General features: G+C 44.2%; 1 protein-coding gene across 1 annotated transcript in view; it reads left to right on the forward strand.

Annotated features, from left to right (window-relative positions):
* The first annotated feature begins 4672 nt into the window (after positions 1-4672).
* LOC126237287 (UDP-glucosyltransferase 2-like) overlaps positions 4673-17966 on the forward strand; it is a 115657-nt gene continuing 102363 nt past the window's right edge. The window contains exons 1-2 of the mRNA XM_049947233.1: positions 4673-4768; positions 12069-12247. Coding sequence (XP_049803190.1) covers positions 4750-4768; positions 12069-12247 — 198 coding nt within the window. The 5' untranslated portion in view covers positions 4673-4749. The remainder of the gene's footprint in view (positions 4769-12068; positions 12248-17966) is intronic.

Consider the following 17966-nt stretch of genomic DNA (forward strand, 5'->3'; position numbering starts at 1 on the left):
TGCAACGTATTATTCAGAAATCTCCCCCCCCCCCCCCCCCCCGTACTCTTACCGATTCATGGTGTCAGTTCGCTCCAGCATTACTTCAGATATTAGTCAAGTCCATGCGACGTCGTGCTGCGGCACTTCCGCGTGCTCGCGGGGGCCCTACACGATATTAGACAGGTGTACCAGTTTCTTTGGCTCTTCAGTGTATTTAATACGCAACACATTGTTGGAGTGCAGAAGTTAGGGGGAGTGAGAGCTGTTGAATCACAAGGTAAACACTACTTAGTTCATGAATAAAACTATGATAATACGGTCGTACACAGATGGTTTGTGTCTCGTGTTTGTAGAACCGTATTAAAAGCTGGCGCAGTTAAACTTAGCCCACTTCCGCTTTTAATGCGAGTACAATATTTCGAATTCTGAAACGAACAGCTACAACAATGGACAGTTTTATGTAATAATGGATTGTTAGCTTCCTTCTGTCAGCATTTCAGCTTATTTCATCAGTAAAATTAGTCGTTTCTCTTTGCGGTCTGAAAAATGGGCTTCTCGACATAAAAAAGAACTGAAATATGTGTGAAAACAGGTTCGATTAAGAACACTCGCGAAATTTTCAGGGTCAAAAATTACAAGCAAAGAGAGCACTAATGACTCTGTATAAAAACTGGCGGACCTACGGATCTGTGAACAATGCGAAACGACAAAGAATTGCTGCATTTCGCATACCAGAAGTTATTGTAGACATTTTTCAAAGAATGATTCAGAGCCAAAAGAAATTTACTCCAAAACAGGCTCAACTGGCCCATGTAAGTAGGAGGAGTTGCCAGCAGATATTGAAAATGTCTTAATTTGATGCCATATCGTGTGACGGCTGTTCAGCAATTACGAGAGGATGACAGTCAGAAACGTGTAGTTTACTGCACGTGAATAACATTAACGATGTTTTGTTAGACCCTTTCCATTACATCATGAGTGATGAATCAAGGTTTCTTCTTTCCGGTCATGTGAATTCACGGAATACGATGTAGTGGGCAACGGAGAACCCTAACACTGAGTGTCAGCAACCAGCAAACAATCGGCGTTTGGTTCGGTGTAACAGGAACGCGCATCATTGGACTCAAACGTTTTGACACTACCCTCAACACGATTGCATGTATGGAAATTTTTGATACATTTTTTGCTCAGCTCACTGAATATGAAAGACAATATTACTTCTTCCAGCAAGATGGGGCAACATGCCACACGCCTAGGGTACCCTGGAACAAGTTCGTGATGTTGTCACTGAGGAACGAATTGCCAGCAAACATTTATGGCCACCACGTTCACCAGTTATAACAACATGTGATATTTTTCCTGTGGGAACACCTGAAGAACAAGTCCTATGAAACAAATCCGCACACAATACAGGAACTGGTTGACAGCATCAGCCGTGAAGTTGACGCCGTTGATACCGGCACTTTATGACGAATGTATCTGAATATGCTTAGATGTGCACAGCTGTGTATTGAAGTCACTTTCAGCATCTTCTATAGCTGAAGAGATGGCTCTGAGCACTATGCGACTTAACATCCGAGGTCATCAGTCCCCTAAAACTTAGAACTACTTAAACCTAACTAACCTAAGGACATCACACACATCCATGCCCGAGGCAGGATACGAACCTGCGTGATAGCGGTCGCGCGGTTGCAGACTGAAGCGCCTAGAACCGCTCAGCCACTGCGACCGGCTCTATAGCTGAATTCTTCACTCTATTTTTCATTGTAAGTAAATGGTAGGTCCATTTAAGCTCTTTATTCCTGTAATTTCACTGCATTTCCTTTATACTTACGCGGGTTACTTTTATCTGCGGCAACCTTTACAATAAAAATTGTTCCAAAAGTCCACACACTTGTAGGATCTTGTGTAAGAGAGTTATCTCGCGCGCGTTGAAAGAATACAACATGTTTTTTGGGGAAATCTGTCCTTTTTTGTATTCTATCCAAGTTTTGTAAAGAAAACAAAGAACATGACAGTACGTGGAAATTGGAGTCACTCAGTAAAATTAATACATACTAACCATAGTTGACGGTAACATGCTTCACCTCTCTAGACGCATTATATCTTAAATTATTATCTACATCGGAGTTATGACTTAAAGTGTTACGCTGGGTAGCACTTTAAGTCAGTAAAGCCATTTAAAAAACCAATCATGATATTCAGCAAGATATTACCGCAGAGGGCCACTCACACACATTCCTGATTTGTCAAACATTCAGGTGCGCTAAACCACACGGTCTTAGTCGTATAGAAAACGCTTGGCCCCGCGCGTAGTAAAAGTTATTTAATACTCTTAAACAGTGGTAGGTTTAAAACACGAGAATTGCTTATGATCATCAGCAAACAATTTCGTAAGAAAATTCACGTTGTTGTAGTGACCGCCGAAGGCGCTTCAAATGAAGAAAAATACATATGGTCTAAATAAGACTTTTATTACAGTCACAAAAGACGCTACCGGTATATAACCTCTATTACTTGTATAACTGCAACTTCGGAAAAGAAGCTTAGAAATAAATAAGACCACACGTAACAGCCCCGTATTTTGGTATCTCTACGGTATCTAATACCCTCAGACTTCAAGAAGAATATAATAATTCCAATCCCAAAGACAGCAGGTGTAGACAGATGTGAAAATTAGCGAACTATCAGTTTAATAAGTCACAGCTGCAAAATACTAACGCGAATTCTTTACAGACGAATGGAATAACTGATAGAAGCCGACCTCGGGGAAGATCAGTTTGGATTCCGTAGAAATGTTGGAACACGAGAGGCAATACTGACCCTACGACTTATTTTAGAAGAAAGATTAAGGAAAGGCAAACCTACGTTTCTAGCATTTGTAGACTTAGAGAAAGCTTTTGACAATGTTGATTGGAATACTCTCTCTCAAATTCTGAAGGTTGCGGGGTTAAAATACAGGGAGCGAAAGGCTATTGGCAATTTGTACAGAGAGCATATGGCAGAATGAGATTTTCACTCTGCAGCGGAGTGTGCGCTGATATGAAACTTCCTGGCAGATTAAAACTGTGTGCCCGACCGAGACTCGAACTCGGGACCTTTGCCTTTCGCGGGCAAGTGCTCTACCAACTGAGCTACCGAAGCACGACTCACGCCCGGTACTCACAGCTTTACTTCTGCCAGTTCCTCGTCGCCTACCTTCCAAACTTTACAGAAGCTCTCCTGCGAACCAGGAGAGCTTCTGTAAAGTTTGGAAGGTAGGAGACGAGGAACTGGCAGAAGTAAAGCTGTGAGTACCGGGCGTGAGTCGTGCTTCGGTAGCTCAGTTGGTAGAGCACTTGCCCGCGAAAGGCAAAGGTCCCGAGTTCGAGTCTCGGTCGGGCACACAGTTTTAATCTGCCAGGAAGTTTCAGCATATGGCAGTTATAAGAGTCGAGGGGTATGAAAGGGAAGCAGTGGTTGGGAAGGGAGTGAGACAGGGTTGTAGCCTATCCACGATGTTATTCAATCTGTATATTGAGCAAGCAATAAAGGAAACAAAAGAAAAGTTCGGAGTAGGTATTCAAATCCATGGAGAAGAAATAAAAACTTTGAGGTTCGCCGATGGCTTTGTAATTCTGTCAGAGAAAGCAAAGGAGCAGTTGAACGGAATGGACAGTGTCTTGAAAGAAGGGTAGAAGATGAACATCAACAAAAGCAAAACGAGGATAATGCAATGTAGTCGAATTAAGTCGGGTGACGCTGAGGGAATTAGATTAGGAAACGAGACACTTAAAGTAGTAGGGGAGTTTTGCTATTTGGGGAGAAAAATAACTGATGATGGTCGAAATAGAGAGGGTATGAAACGTAGACCGGCAATGACAAGGAAAGCATTTCTGAAGAAGAGAAATTTGTTAACATCGAGTATAGATTTAAATGTCAGGAAGTCGTTTCTGGAAGTATTTGTATGGAGTATAGCCATGTATGGAAGTGAAACGTGGACAATAAATAGTTTAGACAAGAAGAGAATAGAAGCTTTGGAAATGTGGTGCTACAGAAGAATGCTGAAGATTAGATGGATAGATCACATAACTAATGAGGAGGTATTGAATAGAACTGGAGAGAAGAGGAGTTTGTGGCACAACTTGACTAGAAGAAGGGATCGGTTGGTAGGACATATTCTGAGACGTCGAGGGATCACCAATTTAGTATTGGAGGGCAGCGTGGAGGGTAAAAATCGTAGAGGGAGACCAAGAGACGAATACACTAAGCAGATTCAGAAGGATGTAGGTTGCAGTGGGTACTGAGAGATGAAGAAGCTTGCACAGGATAGAGTAGCATGGAGAGCTGCATCAAACCAGTCTCATGATTGAAGACCACAACAACAACAACGGTATCTAATCGTCAGTCAGTGATTTGAACTGCACAAGGCAGAGGTGAATATACTCGTGGAGTCTTTTCTTCGTCGAATTGGCACAGTATCAATGATGGAGGCGGTGCTTCACGGTAGTAGAGCGATGTACCGTGGGAGGTGCCCGCTTGTCTGCCCAGTATGCGTGTTTTACAACAATTAAGGAGCAACGACAAGAGCGAAAACTCCAGCTTCTGACTGACGCGAAAGAAACACTTGCGTAACTGCCTTCGCATACCCACGTGGTGGGGGAACGCGTCTGCAGGAATGGCTCTCTAGGTCAACAGCAGTAGCGGCAGGAGTTCCAAGCCGGGCAGCTGGTGATCGTCGCTTTCCCGAGCGCATCGCTTCCCAACCGTAATCAGCTGTTGTTAAAGATGTCGGGATACCTTTACGGTAAGGAAATCAATCTGTTCGTTATCGTCCTCGCTATAGGGGTAAACTACGCTACCAACAAATTTGGACCATTTCAAAGTATGGCTGAATCAGTTATTTCCCAGTTATGGCCCTGAGCACTATGGGACTTAACAGCTATGGTCATTAGTCCCCTAGAACTTAGAACTACTTAAACCTAACTAACCTAAGGACACCACACACATCCATGCCCGAGGCAGGATTCGAACCTGCGACCGTAGCGGTCGCGCGGCTCCGGACTGAGCGCCTAGAACCGCTAGACCACCGCGGCCGGCATTTCCCAGTTATGATGCCAGAGGACTCACTAGTGACGAGGTGCATATGGGTGGCGGTTCAGTGAGAGCTTTACGATTCTCTTACTGAGCATGAAAATTTTTCAATAGTACTTTACTTTCGTGTGCAGAATTACGAAACCGAAATTAAAAGAGGAGGAGGAGGAGATTACTGTTTAACGTCCCGTCGACAACGAGGTCATTAGAGACGGAGCACAAGCTCGGATTAGGGAAGGATGGGGAAGGAAATCGGCCGTGCCCTTTCTAAGGAACCATCCCGGCATTTGCCTGAAGCGATTTAGGGAAATCACGGAAAACCTAAATCAGGATGGCCGGACGCGGGATTGAACCGTCGTCCTCCCGAATGCGAGTCCAATGTGCTAACCACTGCGCCACCTCGCTCGGTAAATTAAAGGAAAACAATGATTTTATTCGTAGGGTAACTGCAAGATTATTGTAGGTATGATCAATGATTCAGTATCCATTGTATTTATGTTATAATGTTACTTATCAGTAGAAAATCATTCACACACACGAACATTCATATATACCAACTATGTTAACTCACAAAAATAATGCTGTAAGCAATATTAAAAAGTGCAGCTAGTAAGAGCCCGTGAAATGAGTGTAATCGCTTTTACATTTTAAATATTGTCACGAAGAATTCGTGAAGCGAAATAAAATAATCGTTTGTGCCAAACTGCATTACTATAGCAAATTGATCCTTACATTTCCACGAAATAACTAATATTGGTTTATCATAGTGGGCTTCAAAAAGAATTAGAAAAGAGTAATGACGGCTGCAAGCGATATATATCGATGAAGCGACTGTCACGGAGCCAGATACAACGTTAGCAACTACAATGACAGAAGACGAACGATATGGACTTTGTTAATACCTGAATATCGTTCATTAAATGTAATTTCGCTTACCTTACTCGTTGTCGATATCTTGGTTCTGTACAATTCTGCCTGATGTGTACGCTGCCAGTATGAGTCCTTTTTTTTGCCGTAGCTGTATACCTTAAGAAAATTGGCAAAGTCCCACAGGGAAGTTCTGTACCACGTAAGCGCAAATTGTGGAAGTACAGGCACTGAAAAATGTACTGTCCGTCTCCTAGTCGGCCTTCTTTTTTAATAGAGGATTTCCAATATTTCCATAATCGCTCGATGTCCTGCGTGTGAACCGACGGAACCTCAGAAGACACGAATTACACTGAATGGTTCAAAATTCGTGGTCAAATCGTTCTTTCTTCAAAGTACTGTACGGCTTCCAGTTTTCTGTTCTTACTTTGGTTCCATACAAGATAAAGTTCTTAATAAGAGGCATTAAAGTTCGTTTATACCTGGAATACACTTTAACAATGAATTATTTTCTAGACTCTCTTTCTTTACCTCCGAACACCCAAATCTGTTCAGTTTAATTCTTGAGAAACCTTCCTTTCCCTCATTTTAGAGTTGTGATGTGGGGTTTAACTATTTCAACAATCGTTTTGACGCCACCTTTATGAACGCTGTCATCGGTCATAATTATTAACATACCTCATGATAGAAACCACAGGAAACACCAACAGTGTCAATCGTTAATTCGGTTTCCGAAGATGTTTTTTTCCTGTGTATATTCTTTAACTCAGCGGGAAACCAAGATCGTACTCCGCTGTGTTGTCAATTTACAACTAACAAAATGGTTCAAATGGCTCTGAGCACTATGCGACTTAACTTCTGAGGTCATCAGTCGCCTAGAACTTAAACTAATTAAACCTAACTAACCTAAGGACATCACACACATCCATTCCCGAGGCACGATTCGAACCTGCGACCGTAGTACAACTAACAACATGTTTTTTCTTATACTGGTTCTTTTCAGACATTTGGTACAGTATAACCGGAATGGGAAGTTAAAATCGCTAGTGTTTGAACCCAGTTTGACACCCATCTGTCCATTACAGTCCACGTAATTTCTAGTGTCGTGAGTCGGCAATAGATTGCATAAGCAACAGAAGTCTAAAGAATTTTGCACAGTAATCAGTCTAGGAATCAAATCACATAACGTGATAGTAATGCTACTCGAAACTGCACTGGCGTCAGTCGTCTCTGTAATCAGATATTCAGTTGTCAACGAAAGTCTATCAGAAATATTCATAGCTTTCGCAACTTTTTTGAAAACAGCTGGCATGTATAACCATACGTCTCGAAACGATTCTTTATTATATATGTCTTTGAATGTATCAAATGTGTCTGCAATCCGTAAAGAAACCTTTGAAACGATTTAAAATCTACACAGTTACATCACAATGACTTTTATATTTTATCTTGATATTAACACGATACTAGAAATTTCTTTAATGTCATACTGAAAAAGTCGCTCGGAGCGTGATTCTTTGCCGCAGATTGTGCCATCGCAGTAAACGAAATCGATATCTGGCTCCGTGACAAACACGCCTTCGATATACAGGGTGTTCATAAATGTTTACCCTGTTAACAAAACAGTATAGCTCTTTGTTGCATACAGTACATGAAACATGTTATACTACATACGCCTCTACTAGTTAAGTTTTGAACTTCACATTAACATTTAATGCTGTTAAAACAGTTCAACATTTAAATGACTTTAACATGTGCACCCTTCATAAAGCGCAAAATTGCAAACTGTTCACGATTCGAGCGATCATCTGGTTATAGGTATACAATTTAAGACGTATGCGAACCACTTTATGCCTGTAGAAATTAGCACTCGAAAATGCCGCGAAGATTGTCTAATCCAGTTCCGTGGCGACCTCGTGAATGCAGTTACAAGTACCTGCACAGTCTCCTCTGAAATAGATGGTCTCCCGCTGCTTGTCCGTTTCTGAGCCGATCCCAAAGTTAAAAAAAGTTTCTATCCATTTCTGATTAATTTGACATCAGATACTTTGTTTCCGTAATGGGGCACAAACGTTCGCTGCACAGTAGTCGGTGATATGATATCTGCGTTACACAACACAACGAGCCTTCTCCTGGGGGAAACAATTTTTACGATGTAGCTCACACAGCTCTCCTTGTGGCGAAAGTGTTGAATGAGATACAGGTCTACAGAAACTTCATGGGTTCCCTGGTAGACCTGTAACAAAAAAACCAAAGTTATCATCATAAATATACTTAACATCTAATCTTGAAATTAGGGTAATCGGTTATGGGCACACAGTACTCCGCTTGCAGGCGTTCTTGGAAATTACAAAAAAAAAAAAAAAAAAAAAGTGGCTTTGTTGAAATAACTTTTAACTTATCATTATCAAATAAGTTAAAAAAATTGAGAACTACACTTCGGAAAGCTTATTCCTTGACATATCTCTGTACACGCGTCACTCAAGTGGATATCGTGACTTTAGTAGCAGATTGGCATCTTTCTCTTTGTCTCTCTCTTTTTCAGTGTCTCCGTGGCAATTTTGTGTTAAATAATCAATGGCGGCAAACATCTTCCCCCTCACATTTACGAAGCCTCATGTTCTCCTTCGGATACGATAAGTGCACATTTACACGTGCATTGCCTCGTCAGCAACAGATGTCAACTCTCTTCCAAAAACAAATATGTCTTTGGCCTACCCAGTAGAGTTCTCCTTCAAATGTAACAACAATGTTTACACATATATTTTATTTTATGCAACACCCTCTATTGACTGAATATTATTTATGCCCGCTCCTGCACAGCGGTTGTCCAGTGTCGGAAACATGAACAATCCCCTGCGTCAACAACGGGTAGAAACATTAAGTTAGCTAGTTTTCTTCTTCAATATTTCCAGTGTTTTATTCTCAGAAATACAACACACGCAGTTAATACAGGTATACAATGAAATAAAGTTTAAACTTTTCGCAGGAAGCGCACACAGATTTTACCCCATATGGACAACAGCCGTTTTTGGTCTGAAACGACATCCAGCCACCGTATCGTAATAACGTTATCGACAAAACTGTGAATTTGGTATCACAAAAACAATAAGAAATAAAATTGCAGTTTTACACAGATAAAATAAAAGTATTTGCATTACTAACAGGTGATACTACTTATTATGTTTACGTAGTGTTGGCATGTATTGAGATACTTCAAAATTCATTACTTAAAAAACTGACAAACGAAAGAAAGAAAATTATGTTGTACAGTAATGTCTCGAAATTTTGTGTGTCTTGAATGCGTGTTATTGTCTTGAACTTACTCTTTCTTTTCAAGAAGTCCTCTGACGTTACTCTTCTTCGTTTCCTTGACTGTTGGCTGTGCCTCCCACTTGTGACAGGGTCTGTCTATAATAGTCAGTCACCCATTCACAGTTTTTCGCTAACGTTATTTTGGTACGGTGGCTGGATGTCGTTTCAGACCATAAACGTCTGTTATCTATATGGAGTAAAATCTGTGTGTGCTTTCCGTGAAAGGTTTAAACTTTGTTCCTTTGTATACCTGTATTAACTGTGTGTCTTGTATTTCTGAGAATAAAACACTGGAAATCTTGAAGAAGAAAACTAGTTAACTTAATGTTTCTACACGTTGTCAACGCGGGGGACTGTTCATGTTCGCGACACTGGACAAGCGCTCTGGAGGAGCGGTGTTTATATCTTCCCCGAGCCACACTGATTCACGTTTCGTGGTTTGCCCAGCTTTGTTACGGTAAATGGTGGAAAATAGGGGGGGGGGGGGGAAGGGAGAGTAGTGGGGCATTCCTCTGTGATGGACGTGACCGATTTTCTCTTTCATCTTTTCGTATTCGAATTCGAGCTCCGTCTCTGACAATTTAGCCGTTGGCGGTATTTTAAACTATTAGCTTCTTTTGTTTTGTTTCGACATCAAGAATACCTTCGTCTGTCCTATATGTACTCCACAAATAGAATAAACGATTATAACACGAAAATTAGTGCACGACGTTCATCGTTCTGAGTAACGACAATGAAACTACAGGACGAACCACTAAATGCTCTTAGATACATTGACAGTGACGAGACCAAGCAATTTGAGTCTAACCTGCGCAAACTAGGCCAAGAAAATGTTCAATTGTCCTTCATAATTTTCTGTGTGTAATCACGTTAGATCATTCATGTCTGTATAATTTTATGTATACCAAGAGTTGTCTACCTTTCCTGCTCTGCAAAACCCTAATACTGAACCCATTAATTTAACGCAACAAATGAATCACTGCAAATACATGAAATATTCTATTTAACCGTAAGTTGTAATCATGAACAGGTTGTGTGAATGTTTTTACAGAGTACAGCACCAAAAGATAAGCAGCGTCGAACATTCAATCCACTATGCACAGCGTTACGTAACAGGAACAAAGAAACGCGCATTATTGTTGACTGCTTCGTGACTAAACTAGAGAAACTTCTTTTACAAATTGCCTAATGCTTGGCGAGGGAAATTTCATTGCCAATGTTCCTATACGCTCATGTTTATCTGAAACTGTACTTGATTGCAAAATGAGATACAGCTGTGGCTGATGTTTGTGATACATATATAGGATGTTTATGTGCAGTTTTGTTCGATCCCGAAACCGCTATCCATCAAAAATATTTTTTTGCACACTTGTGACAAATTGCCAGGTAGTAAATCCGAGAACTCACTCCAGGATCTGATTTTTTAGCTCGGGTTTTAAGAAGGCCGCCATTTCAGTTTTTACAGAAACAATGCAGGAGAAACAGTTTTTTTCTATTAAACTATTAACTGTTTTAGAAAAAAAATTATGCATTTTGGTATACATTCTTACGAGGTACCGGAGCAGTTTTACTAGCTCAAAAACGTGGTTTTAAAAGGATTCACTAGGTTCTAGAGGTAACGAAAATCGCTGCCCATACGTTTGTTTGTGTGTTGCGACTGCTCATACATGTGACAGATGTGGCCATCTCAGTTATGATAGTTTCCATAAAACTCCAACGTCTCTGGTTAAGACACTCCATCTTCAGGCCACAAGTGGCCTACCGGGACCATCCGACCGCCGTGTCATCCTCAAGGGAGGATGCGGATAGGAGGGGCGTGGGGTCAGCACACCGCTCTCCCGGTCGTTATGATGGTATTCTTGACCGAAGCCGCTATTATTCGGTCGAGTAGCTCCTCAATTGGCATCACGAGGCTGAGTGCACCCCGAAAAATGGCAACAGTGGATGGCGGCCTGGATGGTCACCCATCCGAGTGTCGACCACGCCCTATAGCGCTTAACTTCGGTGATCTCACGGGAACCGGTGTATCCACTGCGGCAAGGCCGTTACCTCCCTGGTTAAGAAACACAACGTAATTCTTTTGACCTTTCACCTCTCACTACAGAGGTACACTGATGATTCAAAACATTATGATCACTGCTCACCGCGAGTTTGAATGCCGCCTGGAGGCGCTGCATGCACTTAGCGGGGGAAGTCTATAATCGAAGAAAAGACGAAGAAGCCGGCCGGTGTGACCGAGCGGTTGTAGGCGCTTCAGTCTGGAACCGCGTGACTGCTGCGGTCGCAGGTTCGAATCCTGCCTCGGGCATGGATGTATGTGATGTATTTAGGTTGGTTAGGCTTAAGTAGTTCAAAGTTCTAGGGGACTGATGACCTCAGATATTAAGTCCCGCCGGCCGATGTGTCCGAGCGGTTCTAGGCGCTTCAGTCTATAACCGCGCGACCGCTACGGTCGCAGGTTCGAATCCTGCCTCGGGCATGGATGTGTGTGATGTCCTTAGGTTAGTTAGGTTTAAGTAGTTCTAAGTTCTAGGGGACTGATGACCTCAGATGTTAAGTCCCATAGTGCTCAGAGCCATTTGAACCATTTATTAAGTCCCATAGTGCTCAGAGCCATTTGAACCGAAATCGAAGTACAGTCATAATATGAGTTGTACCGATCGTTTTCTCTATGTCTATTGTTTGCGCAAGACTCATAGTTAAGACACAATTACCCACATTTATATCAACATTTCTCACAATTTATCACACTACAAAATATTTATACAATATTGTTTTCATAAAACCAATTTAAGACGTGTCATTTAAATGTAACTAACATTTTTTTGCAGAGAAAGCACTTGCCACACTTCTGCTACTTTGGCTGATGAGTCAGGCGTGTTGTAGCTCCAAGATTCTGGTGGTGTGCCCGTCGCCATCCATCAGCCACCAGAAGCCTTTCCACATTTTAACCAAAGCTCTGCTCCAGAGAGGTCACCAGGTCACGTTTTTCACCGCCAACCCACTCAAGGTAGGTTTCGTTGGTTGGTTAGCCTTCATTTAAACGCACTAATTTGTTTCACTGTAAGACGAAGTTGTGCCTTTGCTAACAGCACGACATCCCCTGCAGCGCCTCTCCTGGGCTCGTGACCACATCGTTTGGACCGTATACAACTGGAAAACCGTGGCCTGGTCAGATGAGTCCTGATTTCAGTTGGTAAGAGGTGCCGGTATGGTTCGAGTGTGGCGCAAACCCCACGAAACCATGGACTCAAGTTGTCAACAAGGCAATGTGCAAGCTGGTGGTGGCTCGATAATGGTTTGGGTTGTGTTCACACGGAACGAACTTGGTGCACTGGTCCAGACGAACCGATAATTGACTGGAAATGGTTATGTTCGACTACATTTGCAACCATTCACGGACTTCATGAGACCAGACAACAATATCATGTCACTAGGCCGTAATTATTCACTATTGGTTTGAAGAACATTCTGGACCTTTCGAGCGAAAGATTTGGCCACCCAGGTTGCCCGATATCAATCCAATCGAATATTTGTACGGCATAATCGAGAGGTCAGTTCGCGCACGAAACAGTGCACCGGCAACACTGTCTCAATTACGGACGGCTATAGAGACTATATAGATATTACACTACTGGCCATTAAAATTGCTACACCACGAAGATGACGTGCTACAGACGCGAAATTTAACCGACAGGAAGAAGATGCTGTGATACGCAAATGATTAGCTTTTCAGAGCATTCACACAATGTTGGCGCCGGTGGCGACACCTACAACGTGTTGACATGAGGAAAGTTTCAAACCGATTTCTCATACACAAACGGCAGTTGACCGGCATTGCCTGGTGAAACGTTGTTGTGATGCCTCGTGTAAGGAGGAGAAATGCGTACCATCACGTTCCCGACTTTGATAAAGGTCGGGTTGTAGCCTATCGCGATTGCGGTTTATCGTATCGCGACATTGTTGCTCGCGTTGGTCGAGATCCAATGACTGTTAGCAGAATATGGAATGGATGGGTTCAGGGGGTAAAACTGATCGCCGTGCTGGATCCCAAAGGCCTCGTATCACTAGCAGTTGAGATGACAGGCATCTTATCCGCAGCCGACTGGGGTGGCCGAGCGGTTCTAAGCGCTACCATCTGCACGAACAGTTCGACGACGTTTGCAGCAGCATGGACTATCAGCTCGGAGACAATGGCTGCAGGTACCGTTGACGCTGCATCACTGACCGGAGCGCCTGCGATGGTGTACTCAACTACGAAGCATGGTGCACGAATGGCAAACCGTCATTTTTTCGGATGAATCTAGGTTCTGTTTACAGCATCATGATGGTCGCATCCGTGTTTGGCAACGTCGCTGTGAACGCACATTGGAAGCTTGTATTCGCCATCGCCATACTGGCGTATCACCCGGCGTGATGGTATGGGGTGCCATTGGTTACACGTCTCGGTCACCTATTGTTCGCATTGACAGCACTTTGAACAGTGGACGTTACATTTCAGATGTGTTACGACCCGTGGCTCTACCCTTCATTCGATCCCTGTGAAACCCTACATTTCAGCAGGATAATACACGACCACATGTTGCAGGTCCTGTACGGGCCTTTCTGGATACAGAAACTGTTCCACTGCTGCCCTGGCCAGCACATTCTCCAGATCTCTCACCAATTGAAAACGTCTGGGGAATGGTGGCCGAGCAACTGGCTAGTCACAATACGCCGGTGACTACTACTGATGAACTGTGGTATCGTGTTGAAGCTGCATGGGCAGCTGTACCTGTACACGCCATCCAAGCTCTGTTCGACTCAATGCCCAGGCGTATCAAGGCCGTTATTACGGCCAGAGATGGTTGTTCTGGGTACTGATTTCTCAGGATCTATGCAACCAAATTGCGTGAAAATGTAATCACATGTCAGTTCTAGCATAATATATTTGTCCAATGAATACCCGTTTATAATCTGCATTTCTTCTTGGTGTAGCAATTTTAATGGCCAGTAGTGTATTTCTGCAGGGGACTTCCGAGTATATGCCACGTCGAGTTGCTGCACTACGACGGCAAATGGAGGTCCGACACGGTATTAGAAGTATTGCATGACTTATCAGGTCAGTGTACTAGGCTTTGTGGAAAGCGTGTAAGAATCAAATTTCCATTACTAAATGTTAATATGCTAACAGTTTCTGTATCAGTAGTCAGACCCGCTGCTGTATCACACACTGTTTAGGACATCCTGAGCGAAGCTGAAACATATCCAGTGTCGTCTCGTGATCAGATCATTTTTTACTAAGAATCGAACAATTGTGCTGGCGCCGAACACAACAAAAATACATAGGTTTACACTGAACAAATGTAGAATGACAAACCCTAATAGGCCGCGTAGTGTTTAACGTAATGCTCTGTTACTGTAAGCGGCTGTTTACAAGGGAGTGGGGCACTGTGTTGGTACTAACCTACCTACCAGTACTGAGTCCTTGTCGGATAGCCGTATTAATCCACATGTCAAACGTACCTGACGTTACCCCGAAGTGTAGTTATCAGTAATACGCTGCGCTGCAAAAACGTGAATTTGGTCTACTTAAATTTTCAACACATACACCCTTGGGGAATTTGAAAGCTAATCGATGTTGGGGAGATGCTGTTAACACTCTCTGCCATTCGGAACTTCTCACAACTCACCAGGATGGTTTCAAAAGACGAATTCTCGAAGTCAACAACTTGCGAGCCGCTACCAAACGGTCATCATCGACGGCAGTATCACAAGAGCAGTTAACATTCTGACAATATGCCGGTCTCTACCTGTCGCACCTACTCTAAGCTTTACTCATTAACTACACTCCTGGAAATGGAAAAAAGAACACATTGACACCGGTGTGTCAGACCCACCATACTTGCTCCGGACACTGCGAGAGGGCTGTACAAGCAATGATCACACGCACGGCACAGCGGACACACCAGGAACCGCGGTGTTGGCCGTCGAATGGCGCTAGCTGCGCAGCATTTGTGCACCGCCGCCATCAGTGTCAGCCAGTTTGCTGTGGCATACGGAGCTCCATCGCAGTCTTTAACACTGGTAGCATGCCGCGACAGCGTGGACGTGAACCGTATGTGCAGTTGACGGACTTTGAGCGAGGGTGTATAGTGGGCATGCGGGAGGCCGGGTGGACGTACCGCCGAATTGCTCAACACGTGGGGCGTGAGGTCTCCACAGTACATCGATGTTGTCGCCAGTGGTCGGCGGAAGGTGCACGTGCCCGTCGACCTGGGACCGGACCGCAGCGACGCACGGATGCACGCCAAGACCGTAGGATCCTACGCAGTGCCGTAGGGGACCGCACCGCCACTTCCCAGCAAATTAGGGACACTGTTGCTCCTGGGGTATCGGCGAGGACCATTCGCAACCGTCTCCATGAAGCTGGGCTACGGTCCCGCACACCGTTAGGCCGTCTTCCGCTCACGCCCCAACATCGTGCAGCCCGCCTCCAGTGGTGTCGCGACAGGCGTGAATGGAGGGACGAATGGAGACGTGTCGTCTTCAGCGATGAGAGTCGCTTCTGCCTTGGTGCCAATGATGGTTGTATGCGTGTTTGGCGCCGTGCAGGTGAGCGCCACAATCAGGACTGCATACGACCGAGGCACACAGGGCCAACACCCGGCATCATGGTGTGGGGAGCGATCTCCTACACTGGCCGTACACCACTGGTGATCGTCGAGGGGACACTGAATAGTGCACGGTACATACAAACCGTCATCGAACCCATCGTTCTACCATTCCTAGACCGGCAAGGGAACTTGCTGTTCCAACAGGACAATGCACGTCCGCATGTATCCCGTGCCACCCAACGTGCTCTAGAAGGTGTAAGTCAACTACCCTGGCCAGCAAGATCTCCGGATCTGTCCCCCATTGAGCATGTTTGGGACTGGATGAAGCGTCGTCTCACGCGTTCTGCACGTCCAGCACGAACGCTGGTCCAACTGAGGCGCCAGGTGGAAATGGCATGGCAAGCCGTTCCACAGGACTACATCCAGCATCTCTACGATCGTCTCCATGGGAGAATAGCAGCCTGCATTGCTGCGAAAGGTGGATATACACTGTACTAGTGCCGACATTGTGCATGCTCTGTTGCCTGTATCTATGTGCCTGTGGTTCTGTCAGTGTGATCATGTGATGTATCTGACCCCAGGAATGTGTCAATAAAGTTTCCCCTTCCTGGGACAATGAATTCACGGTGTTCTTATTTCAATTTCCAGGAGTGTACATAGGTCTAAGCCTCAGCAATTCGTCGCCGGTAGAAACACACTCAAAACATTCATAAGTTCTCTGCTTGCGCTACTTTGACAACGTTATTAGCACAGCTTGTACATTTGGTAAACTTATTGTGCAGTCAAGCCAGAGCAACGCCGGGCACACGACCGTTTGTTTCAACCGCAGAGCCGCGTCTCCCTGACAATGGCACGCCGCCCCACTGCTCATGATTGTTGTAAACGGTCGTGCCAGACACTGCAGTTCCCCAGATTATTAAATCTGCTTCTAATTCTATCCTGCTCTACGATGTACTGACATCAAAAGAAGTTCTAAACTTGTAATAAACATAGCGAATACTCTACTGTCCACCACAATACAATGTAAGGCGGAATATTTTTTTCTTTTGGCAGTGTCTGCCACGTTTCATGCCTGTTTCACTTGGTCGATCAATAGAGGTATGGTTAATGCTGATTATGAATGACCCTGGAGTTGTTGTCTGATGATGTCCCATGTGTACTCGGCTGGAGACAGATCTGGTGATCGAGAAGACCAAGGAAATGTGTCGACACTGTAGAGAATGCTGTGTTACAACAGCGGCATGTGTCCGAGCGTTATCCTGTTGGAAAACACACCCTGTAATGCTGTTCATGAATGGCAGTACAACAGGTACAATAACCAGATTGACGTACAAATTTGCAGTCAGGGTACGATTATGCACCCCAGACGATGGCTCCAAGTGTAGGCACAATGTTTGTAGCACACTGACAGGTTGGGTGCAAGCCTGCAACTGACTTCCTTCTAACCAACATGCGGTCATGATTTGCACCAGGGCACAACGAGCTTTCATCAAATAACGCAACAGACCTCCACCCTGTCCTCCAATGAGCTCTCGATTGATACCGTTGAAGTCTCAAATGGCGGATGTTTGGGGTCAGTGGAATGCTCGCTACAGCCGTCTGGCTCGGAACTGTCCTTGAAGTAACCGATTCCTAACCTTTGTGTCACTGTAGTGGTAAATGCTGTTCAAATTTCTGCTGCAGGTGCAGTACGATGCGACAGAGTCATAAGCCGAACACAATTTTCTTACCTGCCGGTAGTGCTACAAGGCCGTCAGGATTCCTGTCTTCTTGTGACTGTACACTCTCGTGACCACTGCTCGCAGCAGCCATGTACATTGGCTATATTCCTGCCACGTATTTGTGCAATATCACAGAAGGAACATCCAGCTTATCGTAGTCCTATTACACGATCTCGTTTGACATCAGTGAGGCGTTGACAGTGGTATGTTCGTCGACTTAAAGGTACGCATTCTTGACTAACATCAATTCACGACGTTCGATCTCAAAGGTAGCTAACGCTCACCACCTTTACATCGTGTATTTAAAGCAAACCTGGGTTGCATCCTCATAGTGGCGATACGATACTACCGCCACTTTATTGCATCTGACATGAAATTTGAATAGGCATCACCTTTGAGATGTAGAAACAGG

The sequence above is a fragment of the Schistocerca nitens genome, chromosome 2 (genome assembly GCF_023898315.1).
Source record: "Schistocerca nitens isolate TAMUIC-IGC-003100 chromosome 2, iqSchNite1.1, whole genome shotgun sequence".
Taxonomy (NCBI): Eukaryota; Metazoa; Arthropoda; class Insecta; order Orthoptera; family Acrididae; genus Schistocerca; species Schistocerca nitens.